Below are 20687 nucleotides of genomic sequence, written 5' to 3'. Positions count from 1 at the left end.
CACCCCCCGTCCCCCGTCTCCCGTCTCCCGTCCCCCACTGCTGATATCTAATAAACCATCTGAGAGGCTGTCACAAAGACGGCCGGAGTGGGTGGCGTCAGACCAGAAGCAGGGAGTAAATAAACAGAGAGATGGGGTTTTGGTAAAGCTGAGCGCGTGATTGCGCTCAGCATTTAATTAAACAGCACAGAAAATAAAAGGGTTTAACAGACAAAAACACTGGACACGGCACTACACGCCAAAATAAATAGACAAACAAAACGGACTACACAGACAAACGGTGCACGGAGACAAACAAACACGGTGAGTGAAAACACTTAACTATTCTTCTTCTTATTATTATTACCTCCGTCTCCAATCCCGTTCTCCACTCACTGAACACCTAACCCACGAGTGACTAAACGTGCATCTATTTATACCGTTGTGCTGGGATTCAATTACTAATTAATTATTCACTTGAATCCCAGCACGTGAATTCATTACGTGAAACCCCGTGTTCACATATTATATTTTAAATGCACGTGCGTGATGTGCAATCCCGTGCCTAAATACAAATATACACTTTTTAAATACACGTGAAACACAGACCCGTTTATATCCCGTGTACCAATGACTATACACCAACATTAACACACGCACGCAACACACAAATGCACACAGGGACGGGGCACATTGCCACATATACCCCCCCTTGTGCGCAGCACACATGGCCTCAACGGCCACCTCCCCCCTTAAAAATCCAGCAGTCCAGGACAAAGTCTCGGGCTGGGAAGGGAGGCTTCAGTAGGCCCATGGCTGGCAATGCTGTCAGCTCCCCTGCCGGTAGTGGCACGGCTGACAGCATGCTGGTCCCGTCCTGCAGCGAAAAAGCTGCGGGGGCAGGTGGTCCCCCGACCTCCCCCTTCTTCATAGCCGGCAGCTCCCTCCTGTGGGGCTCCGGCCACAAGAACTCCTGCAGCGAAACTGCTGCTGGGGAAAGTGGTCTCCAGACCTCGTCCCCCTTCTTTGTAGCCGGTAGCTCCCTTTGGTGGGGCTCCGACCACAGTACTGCCGGCAGCGAAGAAGCTGCAGTGGGAGCAGGTCTCCAGACCTCCCCCACGATCTCCGGCAGCGAAACTGCTGCAGTGGGAGCAGGTCTCCAGACCTCCCCCACGATCTCCGGCAGCGAAACTGCTGCAGTGGGAGCAGGTCTCCTGACCTCCCCCACGATCTCCGGCAGCGAAACTGCTGCTGGGGTTGGTGGTCTCCAGACCTCCTCCCCCTTCTTTGTGGCCGACAGCTCCCCTTTCTGGGGCTCCGGCCACCGTACTCCCCGTGGTGGAAGTACGGGAAGCAGAGACAGCTCCTGCTGTTCTGCTTCTGGCGGTGGTGGAGGCAGAGGCAGCTCCTGCTCCTCTGCTCCTGGAAGTGGCAGAGGCAGCTCCTGCTCCTCTGCTCCTTCCGGTGGTGGTGGCGGAGGCAGAGGCAGCTCCTGCTCCTCTGCTCCTTGCGGTGGTGGAGGCAGAGGCAGCTCCAGCTCCTCTGCTCCTGGTGGAGGTGGAACCAGCAGGTATTCACCCTCTGCTGGTGGAGGTGGGAGGGGCAAGCAGTCCTCCCACTGTGGTGGAGGTGGAACCAGCAGGGATTCTCCCTCTGCTGGCAGCTTGGGTCCTAGGGCTGTGGAAGCCCCGACTTCCCTCTCTTCGGGCTGTGGACGCACCGACTCCTCCCTTTTGGGCTGTGGACGCCCCGACTCCTCCCTGTTGGGCTGTGGACGCACCGACTCCTCCCTGTTGGGCTGTGGACGCACCGACTCCTCCCTTTTGGGCTGTGGACGTTCGGGCTCCCCCCACTCAGGCGTAGGACGTTCGGGCTCCTCCCACTCAGGCGTAGGACGTTCGGGCTCCTCCCACTCAGGCGTAGGACGTTCGGGCTCCTCCCACTCGGGCTGTGGACGCTCAGGCTCCTCCCACTCGGGCTGTGGACGCTCAGGCTCCTCCCACTCGGGCTGTGGACGCTCAGGCTCCTCCCACTCGGGCTGTGGACGCTCAGGCTCCTCCCGCTCAGGTACTGGAGAGGGCAGCGACTGCTCCTCTCCCTCTTGCTCACTGGAAGGCATCCCTCCCATGTCTGCAGCTAGGTACCCCAGCACCACCATGGTGAGGTCACGAACGGATGCTGGGTTGTGCTGTTGCTCCCAGTCCTCCCATCGTTTCCCATCTCGCATCTGCAGTGCGTGAATAACCCAGGGGAGGTCACTGGCGAAGTTCCCCTCGGGGTGCACCAGCCAGTCCCATATTTCCCGGGACGGTGGGGAACCCGGTGGCAGTGGGGGTAGAGGGGTGGCTACTGCCCCGTCGTGGCTGTCCTCCTCCCAGCCCGGCATGCAGGATGAGGGCTGCAGCTGTTGTTGCTGCTGCTGCTTCTGCTGCTTCCTGCAGCTCTTTCTTCCCATCCTCGCTTTACTATTTTTTTTTTTTTATTTTTTTTTTCACAAAACCCCCTCTCCTGGTCTGACGCTTGGAGGCGCTATTATCCCACGATGACACCACGTGTCACAAAGACGGCCGGAGTGGGTGGCGTCAGACCAGAAGCAGGGAGTAAATAAACAGAGAGATGGGGTTTTGGTAAAGCTGAGCGCGTGATTGCGCTCAGCATTTAATTAAACAGCACAGAAAATAAAAGGGTTTAACAGACAAAAACACTGGACACGGCACTACACGCCAAAATAAATAGACAAACAAAACGGACTACACAGACAAACGGTGCACGGAGACAAACAAACACGGTGAGTGAAAACACTTAACTATTCTTCTTCTTATTATTATTACCTCCGTCTCCAATCCCGTTCTCCACTCACTGAACACCTAACCCACGAGTGACTAAACGTGCATCTATTTATACCGTTGTGCTGGGATTCAATTACTAATTAATTATTCACTTGAATCCCAGCACGTGAATTCATTACGTGAAACCCCGTGTTCACATATTATATTTTAAATGCACGTGCGTGATGTGCAATCCCGTGCCTAAATACAAATATACACTTTTTAAATACACGTGAAACACAGACCCGTTTATATCCCGTGTACCAATGACTATACACCAACATTAACACACGCACGCAACACACAAATGCACACAGGGACGGGGCACATTGCCACAGAGGCCCACTTGATATGCTCAGTGTAATGGAAACTAGTCTAACTCTATTCAGTGACTTCAGGAATGATACCTATATAGTTGATACCTATATATCCAAACATATTGTAACCTTGAGAGAATTACTTATGGAGCTGGAAGAACATACAGTAGGCCTAAGTACTAGATGTTTTTGTTTGCAAATGCTGTATACTAGTACAGTGAAGGATGCTGATATCTTTGTAAGAATGATAGGGCAATAGGTTGATATTATATTGTACCCAATCTACTGTTAGTATTTTGAAGGCTTATATTTTACATTATGAAAAGTAAAAAAATGCAGTGTGTTGAACAACACAAATATGCAGTTTCATGAAATGTATTTTCTGCAAAGTTTCATGAAATGTAAGTATGTATCCAACCAATGACCTACATTGTGATGCTCAAGGTCCAAATAGAGGGTTTACTATTCTGTAGCACTGTAGATGCCCTTGTCTTGAAACGCTCTAACAAGAGCATAGTCCGAAACAGCCCAGAGTTATATAACAACATTCTTATCAAGTTTTTCCACCGTTTTTTATTTATTTATTTTTTTTTAACATTTTCCCACACACTATTTTTTTTATATTACAATCATGCAAAATGAGTTGAAACTAAAATGATAGGATATCAAGTTTTCCAGGACACTCTCCAATTGTTCATTTTGTCATGAGCGTGTTAATGGGATATTTAAAAGTAGTATGAAGTATGACTGCATATATACTAGAATACTCGAATAATATTATTTGTGTAACTCATTGGATTTTTTTTTTCAAAGCCACACTTTATGTTGTCTTCAATTACAGATGCCCTGATTTAGAAATCTCTACAAAGGAAGCAATGGGATGCTCAATTTAAATGAATCCTTTGTTATTGTGAAGCATGCATCTCATTGAATAATGTTTGGTCTATAACCTAAAAGAAGCATCTAACATCCTCCCTTTATTCTCTGTGGAGTTTGTTAATGTGATGTTTGCTATTGGCTGTTTTCTGCTGAGCTGTGAATGGTGTGGTTACCCTTGGCAGCATTAAAAGCCAGGGAGTGCCTACCTTTGAAAGGCTCTGCAGCTCTAAACTGTGCTGGACATCAAGGGAGTAACTTGGATGTGTCCTTGAACCAAGCACCAGAGATGAATAAACCAAAGCTGTCAAAACTGGAGAGTATTAAAAACGTATGGAAGGTGAGTTGCTTGGATATAAATATAATAACCATTATTACACAACAAGAACGTTTGAAGACAGACATGATAAAATAATGTATAGTTTATGCATTAGAGAAAGAAAAAACACCTGAACTCATGCTTGTTCGTGGAGACCTAACATAGTCAATATGCTGTCTCATGTCTTTCAGCTTTTCTTTCCTGAGGGAATGTAAAAACTGCTTTATGTTGGTTTAATTAGATTCTACACAGTGTACTTAACATGTCACACTATCAAATTTAGTAGCAATTGAAAAAGAAAACGTAAAACTGATATTCAATCTGCACTTTACGTCAGCAAAACATGGTACAAGCACAGCCACGTGGTGTGCAAGGTGAGTCATACAGTCAGGGGAGCACAGGTTTGTGTCCTGGCTGGGCAAAGTCGCCGGTCTTTGCTGGGTATTCCGAAGGAAGCGTCGCATTGGCTCTGGTGCTCGCATGGGTTAGAGAGGTAAAACCGGCAGGGACTGTTTCTCCTCATTACGCTACAGGGAACCCTACTGGCCAGGTGCCTAGTGAGCTAAGGGACCGGAAGCTCGCTGACATTCGCTCTCGAGTTCCTGGGTGTAAAAGAGGAAGCTGGCTTGGTCGTGGGATCGGAGGATGCCCACTGTACCTTTAGTTCTTCTGAGGAGCTGTGTGGCGAATTGCTGCGGTGAGGGGGTAAAATAATTGGGCATTTATTTTAAAGAAAATGAAAAAAATGAAAGAGTAAGAATGTGTAACTTTGCCTAATTAAGTGTTAGGTGCCTATCTGTTTGTCTGAAAGATAGTTGCTCTTCACAATAATTCCTATAAGGTTTAATAGCTTTCTGGATCTAAGAAGATTTAGAAGCCTTTGCAGTGTAATCTCGTCTGACTCTATTTACTGACTTCAGGAATGATTGAGAGATAAGAAACTGTAGTGATCTACAGGCAATGGTCTGGAATAGGGTATCAGCGATGCTGAGATTATAGCATTAATCTTTGGGAAACTAGACTGGTTTTGAGGCAGCATTTAACAGGGGGTATCTATCAATGTTGTATTAACAGTATGCTAGCGATACAGAGGATGGGTTTCAGACCACTCATGCATGTCTCTGAACTTTATTTATCAAAGGTTCTGTCTGGAAAGGGGAGGTTTTATGAAATGGTCTATGAGTCTATAGAGAGTTACTTCATCCGCAATTAATGAACACACATGCAGTGTCTTCATATATGTCAGTTAGAAACATACAGGATATACTTTCAGGCTGAACGCATTCTTTTTTTCTACTTTTAATTTTTTTTTTTGTCAGGGCATGATAATGGCATATGCATCTGTAGCACTTAATGGATACTCATTAAGAGACAAATGTTTTTATTTCTGATGTACCATCATCTGGATTTGAACGGCAGTGATCATAACATGTATTACATTTCAAATATATTCTGCATGAAATGACTTTCCTTATCAATTATTTACTGAACAAAAATACCAGACCTCTAGTGCAATTATTATCAAGACTGTATAATAAATGATTTCTTTTTTTTTTCTTTTTTTTTCTTGACTTGCAGACTGTGTTTTATTAGATAAATGTAGTACATTGTGTTATGAAATGTAAAGCTTATTTTTTTGCACACTTTGTTGAAATATATAGCACTGTGTGTGAATGGAAAGATATGCAGCTAATTTCTCAGTAAATTATAGTTGAGCAGCTCAGTTTCTCAATTTGACATGAGTGAGTTAATGGAAATGACACCCAACCAGGCTATTTGTAGAAAATGTCCTACTTTAATAGCTAGATTCTCTATGATTTATGTCATGTGCAGGAAGCTAAACTCGTTTCCATTGTGAAAGGTCAGCATTTTAAGTGAAGAGCAATAATGCACTGCGTTACCATGGATATTTTGAATCAATTAAAAGTAATGTGACACATTCCCTAAGACATGTATTATTATTATTTTTTTTAACTATAATTAATTTGTCGAGGGATTCTTAATGCTATTTTCCTGAGAATGTTTAGTCCACATAATAAAAGTATTCTGTACATAACAGAAAGCTATATTCACGCTAATACAATTATTTAATTGAAAATGTAAATGCTGATGACAGTCCAGGTATCTCGTTGAGCTGTGCTCGCAGACAGTGATATATTATAGACCTGACAAGGCTTTCACACATGTGTCTTGGAGACTTGAGAAGGAGCAGCTCGGTGTCACCAGTCTCGCACTAAACAGCCCAGGGCTTACACATATTTACTTTGTTTGTTGTATAAATATGTATGTATGCATGCAGTCTGTCTGCTCCAGGGCTTACACATATTTACTTTGTTTGTTGTATAAATATGTATGCATGCATGCAGTCTGTCTGGGCCAGGGCTTACACATATTTACGTTGTTTGTTGTATAAATATGTATGCATGCATGCAGTCTGGGCTCTGATATTGTCAGATCTCAAGAGGTAAGCCAGGCTGGGCCTCGACAGAACCACAGCACACCAGGACATGCTGCAGGATATAGGGTTGGTGGCTCGTTAGGGGGCAGTTTTCTCTTTGGGGTAGCCAGTGCCAGTGCCAGTGCCACTGCCTAGGGTTGCCACCCGTCCCTGTTTTCCCTGGATTGTTTTGAGGAAGGTGTCCTGGGATTTCAATACGCCATCCTGGGAATATTTTTGTGTGCTTTATTTAATTTATATTTAAGCTTTATGTTGCGTGCTTACACAATAACAAAAATATTATTTAATCTGACGGAAATGTGACATTCGTTTTTATTTCATCATTGTTTTGCGTCTGGCATGCTCTGTACCAATACCACGATTCAGCACTCTGTGTCATCTAGATAGGACACATGTGTGGATATGCCCAAAGTGAAATGAGCTTTATTATTATTATTATTATTATTATTATTATTATTATTATTATTATTATTATTATTATTATTATTAGTTTATTTAGCAGACGCCTTTATCCAAGGCGACTTACAGAGACTAGGGTGTGTGAACTATGCATCAGCTGCAGAGTCACTTACAACAATGTCTCACCTGAAAGACGGAGCACAAGGAGGTGAAGTTACAGTGTTACAGAGTCGCCATGAGTGGAAAAAACAAAGCCGAGGCAGAGGTCTGATTTCATCAAATAACAGTAAACATACAAAACAAAGACAGCTACAGTATAGAAATCATTATATCAATGTAATAAATAAAGAAATACAAAATGTATAACACTTCATATTTAAACAAGGTGGCTGATTCCATCTTCTCTTCATGGACTCTCAGGCATGTTAATGCATAGAAGTAAAAGTGGCTGATTATGTCATATCCATTGTAAGGGTTCTGAATGAAGGTAAACATGGAATTAACTACTTTCATACGCTATAAGAATGAGACCAGACCGTTTCAAATTTTAACAATGTTTACCATTTATTAATTGCAAATACCCACATTACATTCTTCATTGAAGATTATTGTTTAGATACAATATGTGCTATTAGTATTAACAGAGACAGACAATTGAATAGATTACCTCCCCTGGAGAGAACCTCAGCTTGATACACAATGGTCTTGATGATCTGGAGGTATTGGGAGCTTTTCTGTCTGTCTCTTCTATGCCTGATGTTTATACTCTAGCAGCTCCAAGCCTACCTGACTACAGTGTGTTCCTGCTATCTTACTAATTATAATATACATTTGTTATTCAGCTGTTACTCCACACAGGTGGAATCAAACACTAACTACTGTCCTGTAGAAAGTTACTGTGGTTAATGGTTTACCATAGCTCTCCTTTCCCGTAATTTCTAGCACATGCCTTAACATTCAGTCATTCTAAGCCTAAGTTTCCTTAGCAAGTCTACTCATGCCAAAGTCACCTCCAGCAAACTGCTTTAACATTACCAACACATTTCTGTTCCTATGATTACCAATAGTCTTTCACTTTACACAGCGAGTAATCCAATCTCCTTGCACAGACATGTGAACACTTGTGAACACAACCAGTCAATACATGTTTTAAATGAAGGCTTGTTGAGTGTTACCATGTTTTGACACTTTTGCTAATGTAGTTGTGTTAATAATGAAGTATCCTTGTATGAGGTTTGTGTTTTGGAGTACCCATATCATATAGTTGTAATGGACACAGCATTCTCTGTGAATCTTTTCAGTTGCAGCTTCTCCTTATCTTATATTGACCAACACAAGACCTTTATTTTGAATGTTTGTTGACCATTCTTAAAGGATGTCTTATTTACAAGCTGAAGTTATACTAACTAAGTAGAGTGAACTTGAAAAAAAAAAGTTTTATAATGAATGAGTATGAATGAAGCCTATTGAGAAATTCAATATTTTATAAAAGAATGGTTTGATGATGGACATTTTTAGCTTTATTAGTGCTTTGTCTGTGTGGCTAAACTTGATCTATTTTATGCTGTACTGTTTTATGATGTGACGGTACAAACTACTGTTATGGTTTAAAACAGAATTTCCTGTGGTGTATCTTATACTGAAATTGATCAACAGAACATAGCCAGCCTCTCGGACCATTTTTTAAAAAAAAAGCGATTTCTTGGTACTGAGAGCAGAAGTTGTGTGTATTTAAAACTGGTGTCTGTTTTTCTTCTAAATTGGGTTTTTTTTTATTAATCTATATTCTATTTCCTGGTCCATTCTATTTCCTGTCTTGTATCTCTGCTAACTGTTTGTTCCTATGGAGACACACACAATTAGATTACAGTCAGCTTGTAGATTCTATTTCTTGTCTTGTATCTCTGCTAACTGTTTGTTCCTATGGAGACACACACAATTAGATTACAGTCAGCTTGTAGATTCTTATGGCCCAATTTATTTATATGACAGAAGCATTTGTTTGGCAAATCAAGCCAATGATGGAAATGTAGAGTAGTGCCATAAATTGGGCTTCAGTTAAGTCTACAACTATTTGCACCACTTAATGCCCAATGTATATACAGACGTGCTCAAATTTGTTGGTACCCTTACAGCTCATTGAAATAATGCTTCATTCCTCCTGAAAAGTGATGAAATTAAAAGCTGTTTTATCATGTATACTTGCATGCCTTTGGTATGTCATAGAATAAAGCAAAGAAGCTGTGAAAAGAGATGAATTATTGCTTATTCTCCAAAGATATTCTAAAATGGCCTGGACACATTTGTTGGTACCCCTTAGAAAAGATAATAAATAATTGGATTATAGTGATATTTCAAACTAATTAGTTTCTTTAATTAGTATCACACATGTCTCCAATCTTGTAATCAGTCATTCAGCCTATTTAAATGGAGAAAAGTAGTCACTGTGCTGTTTGGTATCATTGTGTGCACCACACTGAACATGGACCAGAGAAAGCAAAGGAGAGAGTTGTCTGAGGAGATCAGAAAGAAAATAATAGACAAGCATGGTAAAGGTAAAGGCTACAAGACCATCTCCAAGCAGCTTGATGTTCCTGTGACAACAGTTGCAAATATTATTAAGAAGTTTAAGGTCCATGGAACTGTAGCCAACCTCCCTGGGCGCGGCCGCAAGAGGAAAATCGACCCCAGATTGAACAGAAGGATAGTACGAATGGTAGAAAAAGAACCAAGGATAACTGCCAAAGAGATACAAGCTGAACTCCAAGGTGAAGGTACGTCAGTTTCTGATCGCACCATCCGTTGCTTTTTGAGCAAAAGTGGGCTCCATGGGAGAAGACCCAGGAGGACTCCACTTTTGAAAGAAAAACATAAAAAAGCCAGACTGGAATTTGCTAAAATGCATATTGACAAGCCACAATCCTTCTGGGAGAATGTCCTTTGGACAGATGAGTCAAAACTGGAGCTTTTTGGCAAGTCACATCAGCTCTATGTTCACAGACGAAAAAATGAAGCTTTCAAAGAAAAGAACACCATACCTACAGTGAAACATGGAGGAGGCTCGGTTATGTTTTGGGGCTGCTTTGCTGCGCCTGGCACAGGGTGCCTTGAATCTGTGCAGGGCACAATGAAATCTCAAGACTATCAAGGCATTCTGGAGCGAAACATACTGCCCAGTGTCAGAAAGCTCTGTCTCAGTCGCAGGTCATGGGTCCTCCAACAGGATAACGACCCAAAACACACAGCTAAAAGCACCCAAGAATGGATAAGAACAAAACATTGGACTATTCTGAAGTGGCCTTCTATGAGTCCTGATCTGAATCCTATCGAACATCTATGGAAAGAGCTGAAACTTGCAGTCTGGAGAAGGCACCCATCAAACCTGAGACAGCTGGAGCAGTTTGCTCAGGAAGAGTGGGCCAAACTACCTGTTAACAGGTGCAGAAGTCTCATTGAGAGCTACAGAAAACGTTTGATTGCAGTGATTGCCTCTAAAGGTTGTGCAACAAAATATTAGGTTAGCGGTCCCATCATTTTTGTCCATGCCATTTTCATTTGTTTTATTATTTACAATATTATGTGGAATACAAAATCAAAAGCAAAGTCTGATTTCTATTAAACATGGAATAAACAATGGTGGATGCCAATTACTTACTTGTCAGTTTCAAGTTATTTCAGAGAAAATTGTGCATTCTTCGTTTTTTGTGGAGGGGTACCAACAAATTTGAGCACGTCTGTATGTACTGTACGTGGCTGGCAAGGAATCCTGTCTACAGACGGAGGGCTCATTTACGTACTGTACTTCTCAACTTTACATTCCACAGGGGTTTTACTGCACTGATATGCTGTATATTCAGTGTGTGTTGAGTAGAAGTCACTGACATAGCCAATTATATGTTTAATATGTTTAAGTTCTTATTTTATTTTAGTTTTTATCCTATAAATACAGAAATACAGAAAGAGTGTTCACTTACCCCATTCAGAGTGCAGTTGGCTGTATTTTATTGCAATAGAGATACAATGATGGTGTTATTTGATTTGACCAGTTCTTACGCTGAACACATCAAAACTACAGAAGAGTACTTTTGGGCAATACCAGAATGATCCGGTCAATTGATGCATCCCAAGTCAAAGAGCCCGGCAGTGTAACAGGTAGATGACTGTAACGGGAGTTATGCATCCCAAGTCAAAGAGACTGGCAGTGTAACAGGTAAATGACTGTAATGGGGGTTATGCATCCCAAGTCAGAGACCAGCAGTGTAACTGGTGATTGCAACGGGGGTTTATGTATCCCAAGTCAGAGACCAGCAGTGTAACAGGTAGATGATTGCAACAGGGGTTATGCATCCCAAGTCACAGACCAGCAGTGTAACAGGTAGATGATTGCAACAGGGGTTATGCATCCCAAGTCAGAGACCAGCAGTGTAACAGGTAGGTGATTGCAACGGGGGTTTATGCATCCCAAGTCAGAGACCAGCAGTGTAACAGGTAGATGATTGCAACAGGGGTTATGCATCCCAAGTCAAAGACCTAGCAGTGTAACGACAGAGACTGGGTGACCCTACGCGCTGCATGCGAGCGCCTTAACCCCAATGCAAAAAAGCCAGGATCCTCTTTATTTCTGGTTTTAGCGCTTTTAACCTCATCTCATCTCACCGACAGGGAACATGATCCATAACGGCAGTGTACCACACAACACTGCCCATTACACAAGGGTGCAAACTACTGTACCAGTTGGTAGAGCCTTCATACAGTTTGTGGAGACTGAATGGTTTGCTGCTGTTGTTGAAACACGAAAGATTTATGGTATCAGCAATGCCAGTTTCGATGCCCATTTACAATGCTATATTAAAATGACGGAGAATTTCTATTACAAAGGAAATCCAATATATGATATATTATTAGAGTCAATTTTGAAAGATGAAACTCTTGCTTCATTATAACCGTACACAAAGATGATTTTTTTTATTTTTTGTTTGAAACGTGGGCTGCACAATGAAATGTGGGGGTAATATATTTCAAGTTACAACCCCATACTATTAGAAACATTTGTTAGAAACAGCTCTATGACAGAAGTACTGGTCTATTGTCATTCCAGATTTCTTGCATTTAAGGGATTTATCCATCACTCAAACAGACGGGTATTGCCAGGGTAAACACGTGTTGCTGCCACATTTACTCTGTAATTAATTTCAAACAAATAAGCCCAGCATGTGAAAATGCTGTTGGAATTGTATGATTTGTTTTCTTCTGGATTTGCCTGGAAAAACATAGCAAGGTCAATGAAGTTTTGAGTGTTTGGCCCAGTGCCTGAAAGTGGATCAGAACTAGACGTGACAGGCGCTATAGCAGTCTCCTCCTTTTTCACTGCTGTATTAGACAGCTGGACAGCAATTACTGTCAGCATACATTCTCCCAGCCTACAAACAGTCTCCAGATCCACCCGTGAAGCCACTTTCAGATGTTCCTGGTAAATCCAGCATTATATTGGTGTGAAGCACAATTATGTAGGAAACTCAGTTCATCAGTTGGTCTTCTTGATGATAAGTTAAGTGCACTCTATAGAGTTTTATCTGAAGTGTTCCTTGTGTAGCAATGCATTATTTATAATTTGTCCATTTGTAGAATGGCTAGCAATGTGGTGCAGATGTTCTGTATGCCACTGCACTTTATATCTGAGCTTACATAGTTACTGAAAAAGCATATCATATAAAGGATAGTAGAACAGTGAAATTAGGTTGACTGTAAAATGTCTTTGGAATTCTGGTAGTGACAGATAAAGGTACCCTAATGTTGAAGTTAAAAATAGAAAGGTTGCTATCTAAAGATCCAAAGGATCTTATTTTTAATTAACTGCCATGCTTTTTTTTAATAAAGCTGATTTGATTCGACTTGAAATTCTCAAGGTTTATGTTAATCTTCCTTTTAAAATTCTTATGAGACGTTCATGTTAATTAGTAATTTTATTGCCTTATCTTTGGCATGTGTCCTTTGATGATAATGTTTCCTGAAATGTATTTCATGTGTCAGATGAATCTTAACCATTTGCAGTCCATTTATTAAGTGCTTGTCAGGCGCGTCAGGTCCAATTTATTTTCACACACGCAGTTAATTTTAGACGCGCTGTTTAAAAGTATTTTTTTTCCAGTGTCAAATGGGTTTAAAAGGCCCTGCATAGCAACAAAGCACTCACTAGGCATCTCCAGCCCCACCCCACCCTTTAATTTGCTATAGCTTTCACATATGCTAAGAAATAAATAATAATAATAATAATAGTAGTCGTACATACCGATCAATCATCTCCTGATCACTTGTTTTATCACCAAACTCCTCAATAATGCGATCCAAGTCATTATTTTATTACGATTTCCATTACACGAGAGTAGATGTTAAAACACCAAGATAAGCACCAACTAAGACGTAGCTTTACAGTAAACTAATGTGATCCATCTGTGTCTCCATCCATTTGCGTTTCCTTCCATCTGATGATGTAGATATCCTTCTGTCAGGTGTTGATGGCTGAAGTGTAATGCTGGCTCCAGGGATCAGCTTATTTTGCCTCCCTAGCGCATCAGCACACACAACGGCTGCGACGCTGGCTCCAGGGATCAACCACAGTGCGGTCTCCCCAGCGCATCAGCATGACAACCGTCTGGATTGAGCTAAGTAGGGTACATCTCTGGGGTCTTCAAGTGGGCACCTTCCATCCTCGGTGTTTCGTCGACTAGCCCACGACACCTCAAGAGGGCTCGATGGTGATTCTGGCGTCCCAGAATCACCCCCTCCGTCCCCCACTCAACTCAGCCCAGCTTACTTACCTGTACATCAGCGTTTCTTTCTTTCTATTGTGCTTGAGATCCCCAGCCAGAATCTTTCCATCTCAACCTCAGCCAGTTGCTGCTCCTCTCTTCAGATTAGTTCTTCACTGTGCGACGCAACTCTTGGCCACTGAATCTGACGTCTTTGAGTAACCGGGTTGTAGAGTGTGCCACTATAACATCTCAAAAAAGCTCTGCAAATGTCTGTGATATTCTCTGTGCGCTGATTCAGTAACAGCCAGCTTGTTTCCTTATGGCCGCTGTTATCTGATGCCAGGGGCAAATATGACTATACATGAGATACGCCCTTTTTTTTCAGCTTGTCTCGGCCATTGAATGGTTTTCTCGGCTTTTTCTGGAGAAAAAACGACTAGAAACCCATTTTTTGCGTTTTTTTGATGATGATTGGACCGGATAGGAATAATTGCAATGTCGGACCAGGTCCAACATAGGACCGCAAAGGGTTAAGATATGAAGTACTGTATAGGACTCAAGCACATTTCAAACTGTTCCAGAGATAAATTACACATTGGTAGGACTATTTCTTCTTGATAGCCCTAGAAATGGCTGCTGGTATTCCTGGCAGTCAGTTTTAATGATAAATCCCATCCCTTCAGCCATCCTAGACTCTTTCTAGTGGTTTCTGCAGAAATGTGTGAAGTACTTTGGGTTGTTACTTTACTGGAATGTGAATCCATTATCATGCAGTGAATAAATTGCAAGTTCAGGATTTCATCACACTTTTTGTGAACACTGAAGAAACTGAGCCGTGGTGCATTGTAAAAGGAGTACTGTTTATCAAAACATATAATATGTTTGAGAGATTTTGGGGTCCCCCCCTTTTTTTTTTAAACGGGTGGTCAAAAAATAAATAAATAAATGCAGAGCCCTTTCTTTCCATTTAGAGGAGATGTGATGCCAGCATTGCATAGGTCCCATTGGCCTAAATGATTAAAATGACGTTTTGAATCAATAAAAGAAAAAGAAAACAGCAATGTTGGTTCATTTAAATGAATAATTTGCAACTTTTATTAAGAACCTGTCAATGAGTGGAGTGTTTACATACAATCGTGCTGATAATGACAAACTTCAGTTTGTTACATCTTGTACACCAGAGATAGCCATGCTTGGGAGGCTGTGTGGTCCAGTGGTTAAAGAAAAGGGCTTGTAACCACAAGGTCCCCGGTTCAAATCCCAGCGCAGCCACTGACTCACTATGTGACTCTGAGTAAGTCCCTTAACCTCCTTGTGCTCTGTCTTTCGGGTGAGACATAGTTGTAAGTGACTCTGCAGCTGATGTACAGTTCACACACCCTAGTCTGTAAATCACCTTGGATAAACACATAAAATAATAATGCTTAGACTGTTAGATTTACGCAGTTGGTGCAGAGAACCTAGTAACATGACTTCAGTCTTTTCACAGTTCAATTGCAAAAAATTGTGTTGCATCCAAAGTTTAATATCAGTTATACAATTAGTAAGCTCGGAAACAGCCACTTCAATGTCCGGTTTAGTTTGCAAATCTGAGTGTCATCAGCGTAGAGATGGAAATTCACACCATGATGTCTAAGAATCTGACCAAATGGGAACATATGTTTGTGTATATATATACAGTATATATGAAGATATGAAGTACTGTATACTAAATAAAAGAGTCCCCAATACGGAGCTGTGGGGAATCACAGAGGAAACCGTCCCAGTAATGGACCTAAACCCACCCAGAGAGACAAAGTGCTTCTCTCAGAGAAATAAGAGCTAAACCAACAAATCACAGTGCCAGAAATGCCACATAGGCTCTCTAAGCCAGCAAGTAGAATGTTATGGTTTATGGTATCAAAAGCGGCACTAAGGTCCAGTAAAACTAATATAGAAAGAGCACCTGAGTCAGAAGCTCTTAATTGGATTGTATATACTGTATCTCCTATAGCACACTTATTTGGGTTGTGTATACTGTATCTCCTATAGCACTATTGATTGGGTTGTGTATACTGTATCTCTTATAGCACTATTGATTGGGTTGTGTACACTGTATCTCCTATAGCACTATTGATTGGGTTGTGTATACTGTATCTCCTATAGCATTATTGATTGGGTTGTGTATACTGTATCTCCTATAGCACTATTGATTGGGTTGTGTATACTGTATCTCCTATAGCACTATTGATTGGGTTGTGTACACTGTATCTCCTATAGCACTATTGATTGGGTTGTGTATACTGTATCTCCTATAGCACTATTGATTGGGTTGTGTACACTGTATCTCCTATAGCACTATTGATTGGGTTGTGTACACTGTATCTCCTATAGCACTATTGATTGGGTTGTGTATACTGTATCTCCTATAGCACTATTGATTGGGTTGTGTATACTGTATCTCCTATAGCACTATTGATTGGGTTGTGTATACTGTATCTCCTATAGCACTATTGATTGGGTTGTGTACACTGTATCTCCTATAGCACTATTGATTGGGTTGTGTACACTGTATCTCCTATAGCACTATTGATTGGGTTGTGTATACTGTATCTCCTATAGCACTATTGATTGGGTTGTGTATACTGTATCTCCTATAGCACTATTGATTGGGTTGTGTATACTGTATCTCCTATAGCACTATTGATTGGGTTGTGTACACTATCTCCTCCAATTGTCCTTTATTGGTTCAGAAGTTCCCGGCATAGTAGGGTGGAAGAGATTGATCTCCCTTCAAAACTACAAAATTGTTTTACTTATTTTTTTTTTTTTCCGCAGTGCCACGCATTGAATAAAGAGCACTGCCTTAGCATTCAAGCGCATTTCTATAAATCCTGACCCAATATTATATTTTTGTTATGAACACATTTTTTTTTTTTACTGTGTAACAGAACTGTCATAAATCAGCCTGGGGGAACTAAACAACATAGACAAATGTGTTTTAAAAAAATATACAGCATACAGAAAAACACTGCTCCGATTATAAATCTTGTTCACTGGGGTAAGCTGTTTGGTACCATAGGATACAACTAACACACAATTACTGTTTATTTTTGTGACAGTTCCACTTTCCGTGTGTTTAAATAATTCAGTCTTTACATCACTGGGCTCTAGGTGCTACCTAGGTCATAGGTAGATAACTTGGTTTTAGGTCTCTCCAGTATATCTGGTAAGTAATCACTTGCATAAGAAGGATTTTCAGCAGGATAATGCACACATGTTTAGATGATAAGCATCGCAGTTTAGGCATCATGTCTGTAGAATGATGTTAATCTCAGGGGGAATGTGGCAGGGGACCCCTGCACAAGAAAATGAGTTTGTTTGTGCGTTTTTGTAATTATGTTTAATTAAATTATTGTTTGCTAGTGCGTGCTCGGTTGGGACTTGCTGCCTGCTGTGTGTGGTTGAGGGGAAAGGCAGTAAGCAATTGGTTCTGCTAATCCCTGACCAGTAGGTGGGCAAGTCCGCTTCCTTAAAAACATCCATCCGAGATTGGTCGAGGCTGCTGCAAGGCCATGAGATTCTGCGCTGGAATCCCACTGGAAACTCCTGACGACTGCATGTTAACCAGGGTCAGGGTTCCAGCATTCACACAAGAAGAAACTGCAACCGCTGGCGGTCGTGTGTACACTGAGGCGGGGTAGGAACGGAGCTTAGTTTCAGGCAACAAAAGCCTGCAGTATAGAGAGAAGTGTATTCCAGCGGGACCTCCTGTTTAGAGGAGTAGCGCTAGCCATTTTTACGACACCTTTTATTTGTAGTTTTTGTACTGTGTTTTATTTTGCCCTTGTACAGCTTGCTGTATGTGTTCTCTGTGCGCTGGTATTATTATTTATTTCTTAGCAGACACGTCACATGACCTGTTTGTTTCCTTTAGTTCTCTTATGTGTTAATAAATCCTGCGCGTCTGTGGGGTGTGACAAACGCACCAATCCTGCGTGTGTCTCCACTCACTCACAGGCATACCCAGGCAAGTGACAGACACCCTGTCACAGGGAACCATCGTCATTAGGGTGCTCTAAGGAATAGCATTATTATTATTATTATTTTAATTCTTATGGCTGTTTGTGTTAAAAAAAAAAAAATCTGAATGCTTATGCTAATGCTGTGGCCTGTTGTACCTGGATTATAGCCAAGATATAATTAAAGTAAACTGATTGTCTGATTCAGATATCAGAAGGGTCAGCAGTGCATGGATTGGTTGTGGTTGACCCAATCTTCTGTAGTGTAACATACAAAAATTCTTATTTCTGTTTGGGGTAATTGCTTCCTAGGGACACAATACATGTAAGGGAAATGGTGGAAGCATTACAACAGCAGCTTTCTGTAGCTTAGCTTGATTTTATTTTACAGCACATTTTAAGATTCAGGATGGTAAATTGAATGTGCAAAAATAGACATTGGGTAGTGATTGACGTCATTCAAAATTGGTTGTAGCTTTTCCAAGAAATAATTGCTGGAAATGTGTTTTTACCCACTTCAACTCTAGATGTAAAAATGAATCCCCTTCCCAGGTACCAGATTTTGAAAATAATAATAATAATGTTTTCAAACCTGTAATTCCTATAAAATGTTAACATATGATGAATAAAACACAAATAAATGACCTAAACTGTGTTTTTCATTAACCCTTTATGCTCCTGTGTACTACATACCCATATTCAATATAGAGATAAAAACGTTTTTTTTTTTTTTTTCAACAATGAAAACAAAAACACTGCTAATAACAATAATAATCAGTAAACAGTAATTACCAAATAAAAATCAAACATCAAAATGTGTGCCATTATCGACTTGCTCTGGGCCATTTATTGGAATGTTCAATATAACAGAACCCGGGGTTGCCTTCGCAATCACTGCACATTTTTCTTGTGTCTTTTCTTTTGTTTTCATTTTCGTAGCAGACCCTGCACCTTTTTTACGGTGTCTGCTTCGCTTGTGTTGGAGGGATAGTCACAAATGCATGTACACAGCTACTTTGCGCAGGCATTGTGATGGATCTGGCTGCCGCATTGCCTGTACCCAGTGCTGTGTTTTGATAGTATTTCGTCACAGCACTGCCATTTCAAAACAAACAGCTTCCCGTTTGCAGCTGGCTTACCTGTAAAGTAGCTGCATGCTCTTCTGTTTGTACAGTTTGTACTGTTCTTGACTCCACATCGTTTTCATCATAATCGCTGAGTGATAAGTCACCATCACTGTCGCTGAAAACCTCCGAACCAACTTCACTCCCGTTGCTCATTAGAAAGACCACGTACGTTGCCATGTTTAGCTTTCGCTAAAAACTATATAAACTACAACTAAACAAGTAAAACTAATAATAAAAGAAACAAAAAAAATTTTAAACACTATATATATATATATATATATATATATATATATATATATATATATATATGTAAAAGATGAATGGCTTCCTGCAATATATCTCAGCCTTCTAAACGCCCACAGCTAGATTGGAATCACTCCCTCGACTTTCATTGCACATTCCACAAACCGATCACTGGGAAACTTGACGTACGCAGGTACGGCATGGTACTATAAGTGGGTTTTCATTTGACGTACATGCGTAGGTCGTGGTGGTTAAAACAACCTGCCTCTTTAATATAACATGTGTATTCAACATGTGCAGTCTGCATTGTATGAGTGACATTCCCATTAAGCCAATCACAACTCACAGGATCCGTTTCCTCACGCACACATCATTTTGATTAGGATAGCGAAGCGAGAGCTTGTTTAAACTATTTATTTTACTTTGTGTAAAATTTAAAATCAGTAGTGAAAAAGTAATTGGAGATGTCACGGAAGCGAAAGGTGGAGGCGAACACACAAGATTCCAAAATAGTTATCCAGATGTGTGATTTGCAGTGCAATGGTTACAGTTATGAAAGATTATAACAGACAACGTCACTATGATACACTGCACAAAGCAACACATTCTGAGTTTACTGGAAATGAAAGAAGCTATGGAGTCTCAATGAAAGTTAAGAACTTTTTAACATCAAGAAGCCATGGAAAGTGCAGAATTACCTTGGAAGAAACTGTTGGTGGGATTATAACAGAGGATCGCCATGATTGAGCAAAGACTGGATTGGCTAGCACTGCAGCAGAGTTCTGGAAAAAACTAAAGAAAGAAATGCAGAAGTAACTGTTTTCTGACACTGGATTCTGCATCAACAGGCATTATGTGGAAAAGTTGCAGAATTAGAACACGTAATGAGCATTGTTATCAAGTGCGAGAAAAGAAGTCAAGTGTCCTGACAGAAGTCATAAAAAGGGACATTTCATAGCGGTACTGTTTACTATTTCACATTTTCACAGCTTGTCGATATCTTTTTTTTTTCAGTGCTGTTAAAAACGTTTATTTTGGAATATAAGTTAAATATTGAGACTTAGCATTATATACTGACTTTTTTTTTTTACTATTTGAGATTTCCATTGAAAGTAAAATACTCTTCTATTTCCTCCATTATATTACATTTAATATTGAGTTTTTTTAAAAAACATTTTTTTTTCTGTGTTCTAGGAAAGCTTCTAGGTGGCCAATACACCAAACACTACGATCCACCAGTAAGCTATGACCAACAATTATTGTCCAATAGTGTCCAATACGTAATAGAATTATAAAACTAAACAACCACAACACCAAAAATCTAACAAACGTTCTATGCTAACTTTTTTTAGGCACATGTGCGCCTAAGTTATATAGATATATATATA

At 40.8% G+C, this 20687-nt stretch overlaps 1 protein-coding gene across 4 annotated transcripts in view; it reads left to right on the top strand.

Annotated features, from left to right (window-relative positions):
- Window positions 1–20687, top strand: part of LOC117400354 (dipeptidyl aminopeptidase-like protein 6) — a 279665-nt gene that overhangs the window by 100174 nt on the left and 158804 nt on the right. Inside the window, exon 1 of one of the 4 annotated variants that reach the window (XM_059023326.1) lies at window positions 4234–4340. The exons of the other annotated variants lie outside the window; for them this stretch is intronic. Within the exon in view, the coding sequence (XP_058879309.1) occupies window positions 4290–4340 (51 nt within the window). The 5' untranslated portion in view covers window positions 4234–4289. Of the gene's footprint in view, window positions 1–4233; window positions 4341–20687 lie in introns of those variants that run through there. 4 annotated transcript variants of the gene reach the window in all.

This window comes from Acipenser ruthenus, chromosome 4, assembly GCF_902713425.1.
Source record: "Acipenser ruthenus chromosome 4, fAciRut3.2 maternal haplotype, whole genome shotgun sequence".
In the NCBI taxonomy this organism is placed as follows: domain Eukaryota; kingdom Metazoa; phylum Chordata; class Actinopteri; order Acipenseriformes; family Acipenseridae; genus Acipenser; species Acipenser ruthenus.
Note: the sequence above shows the minus strand (reverse complement) of the source record. Positions and strands in the feature narration are given on the sequence as shown.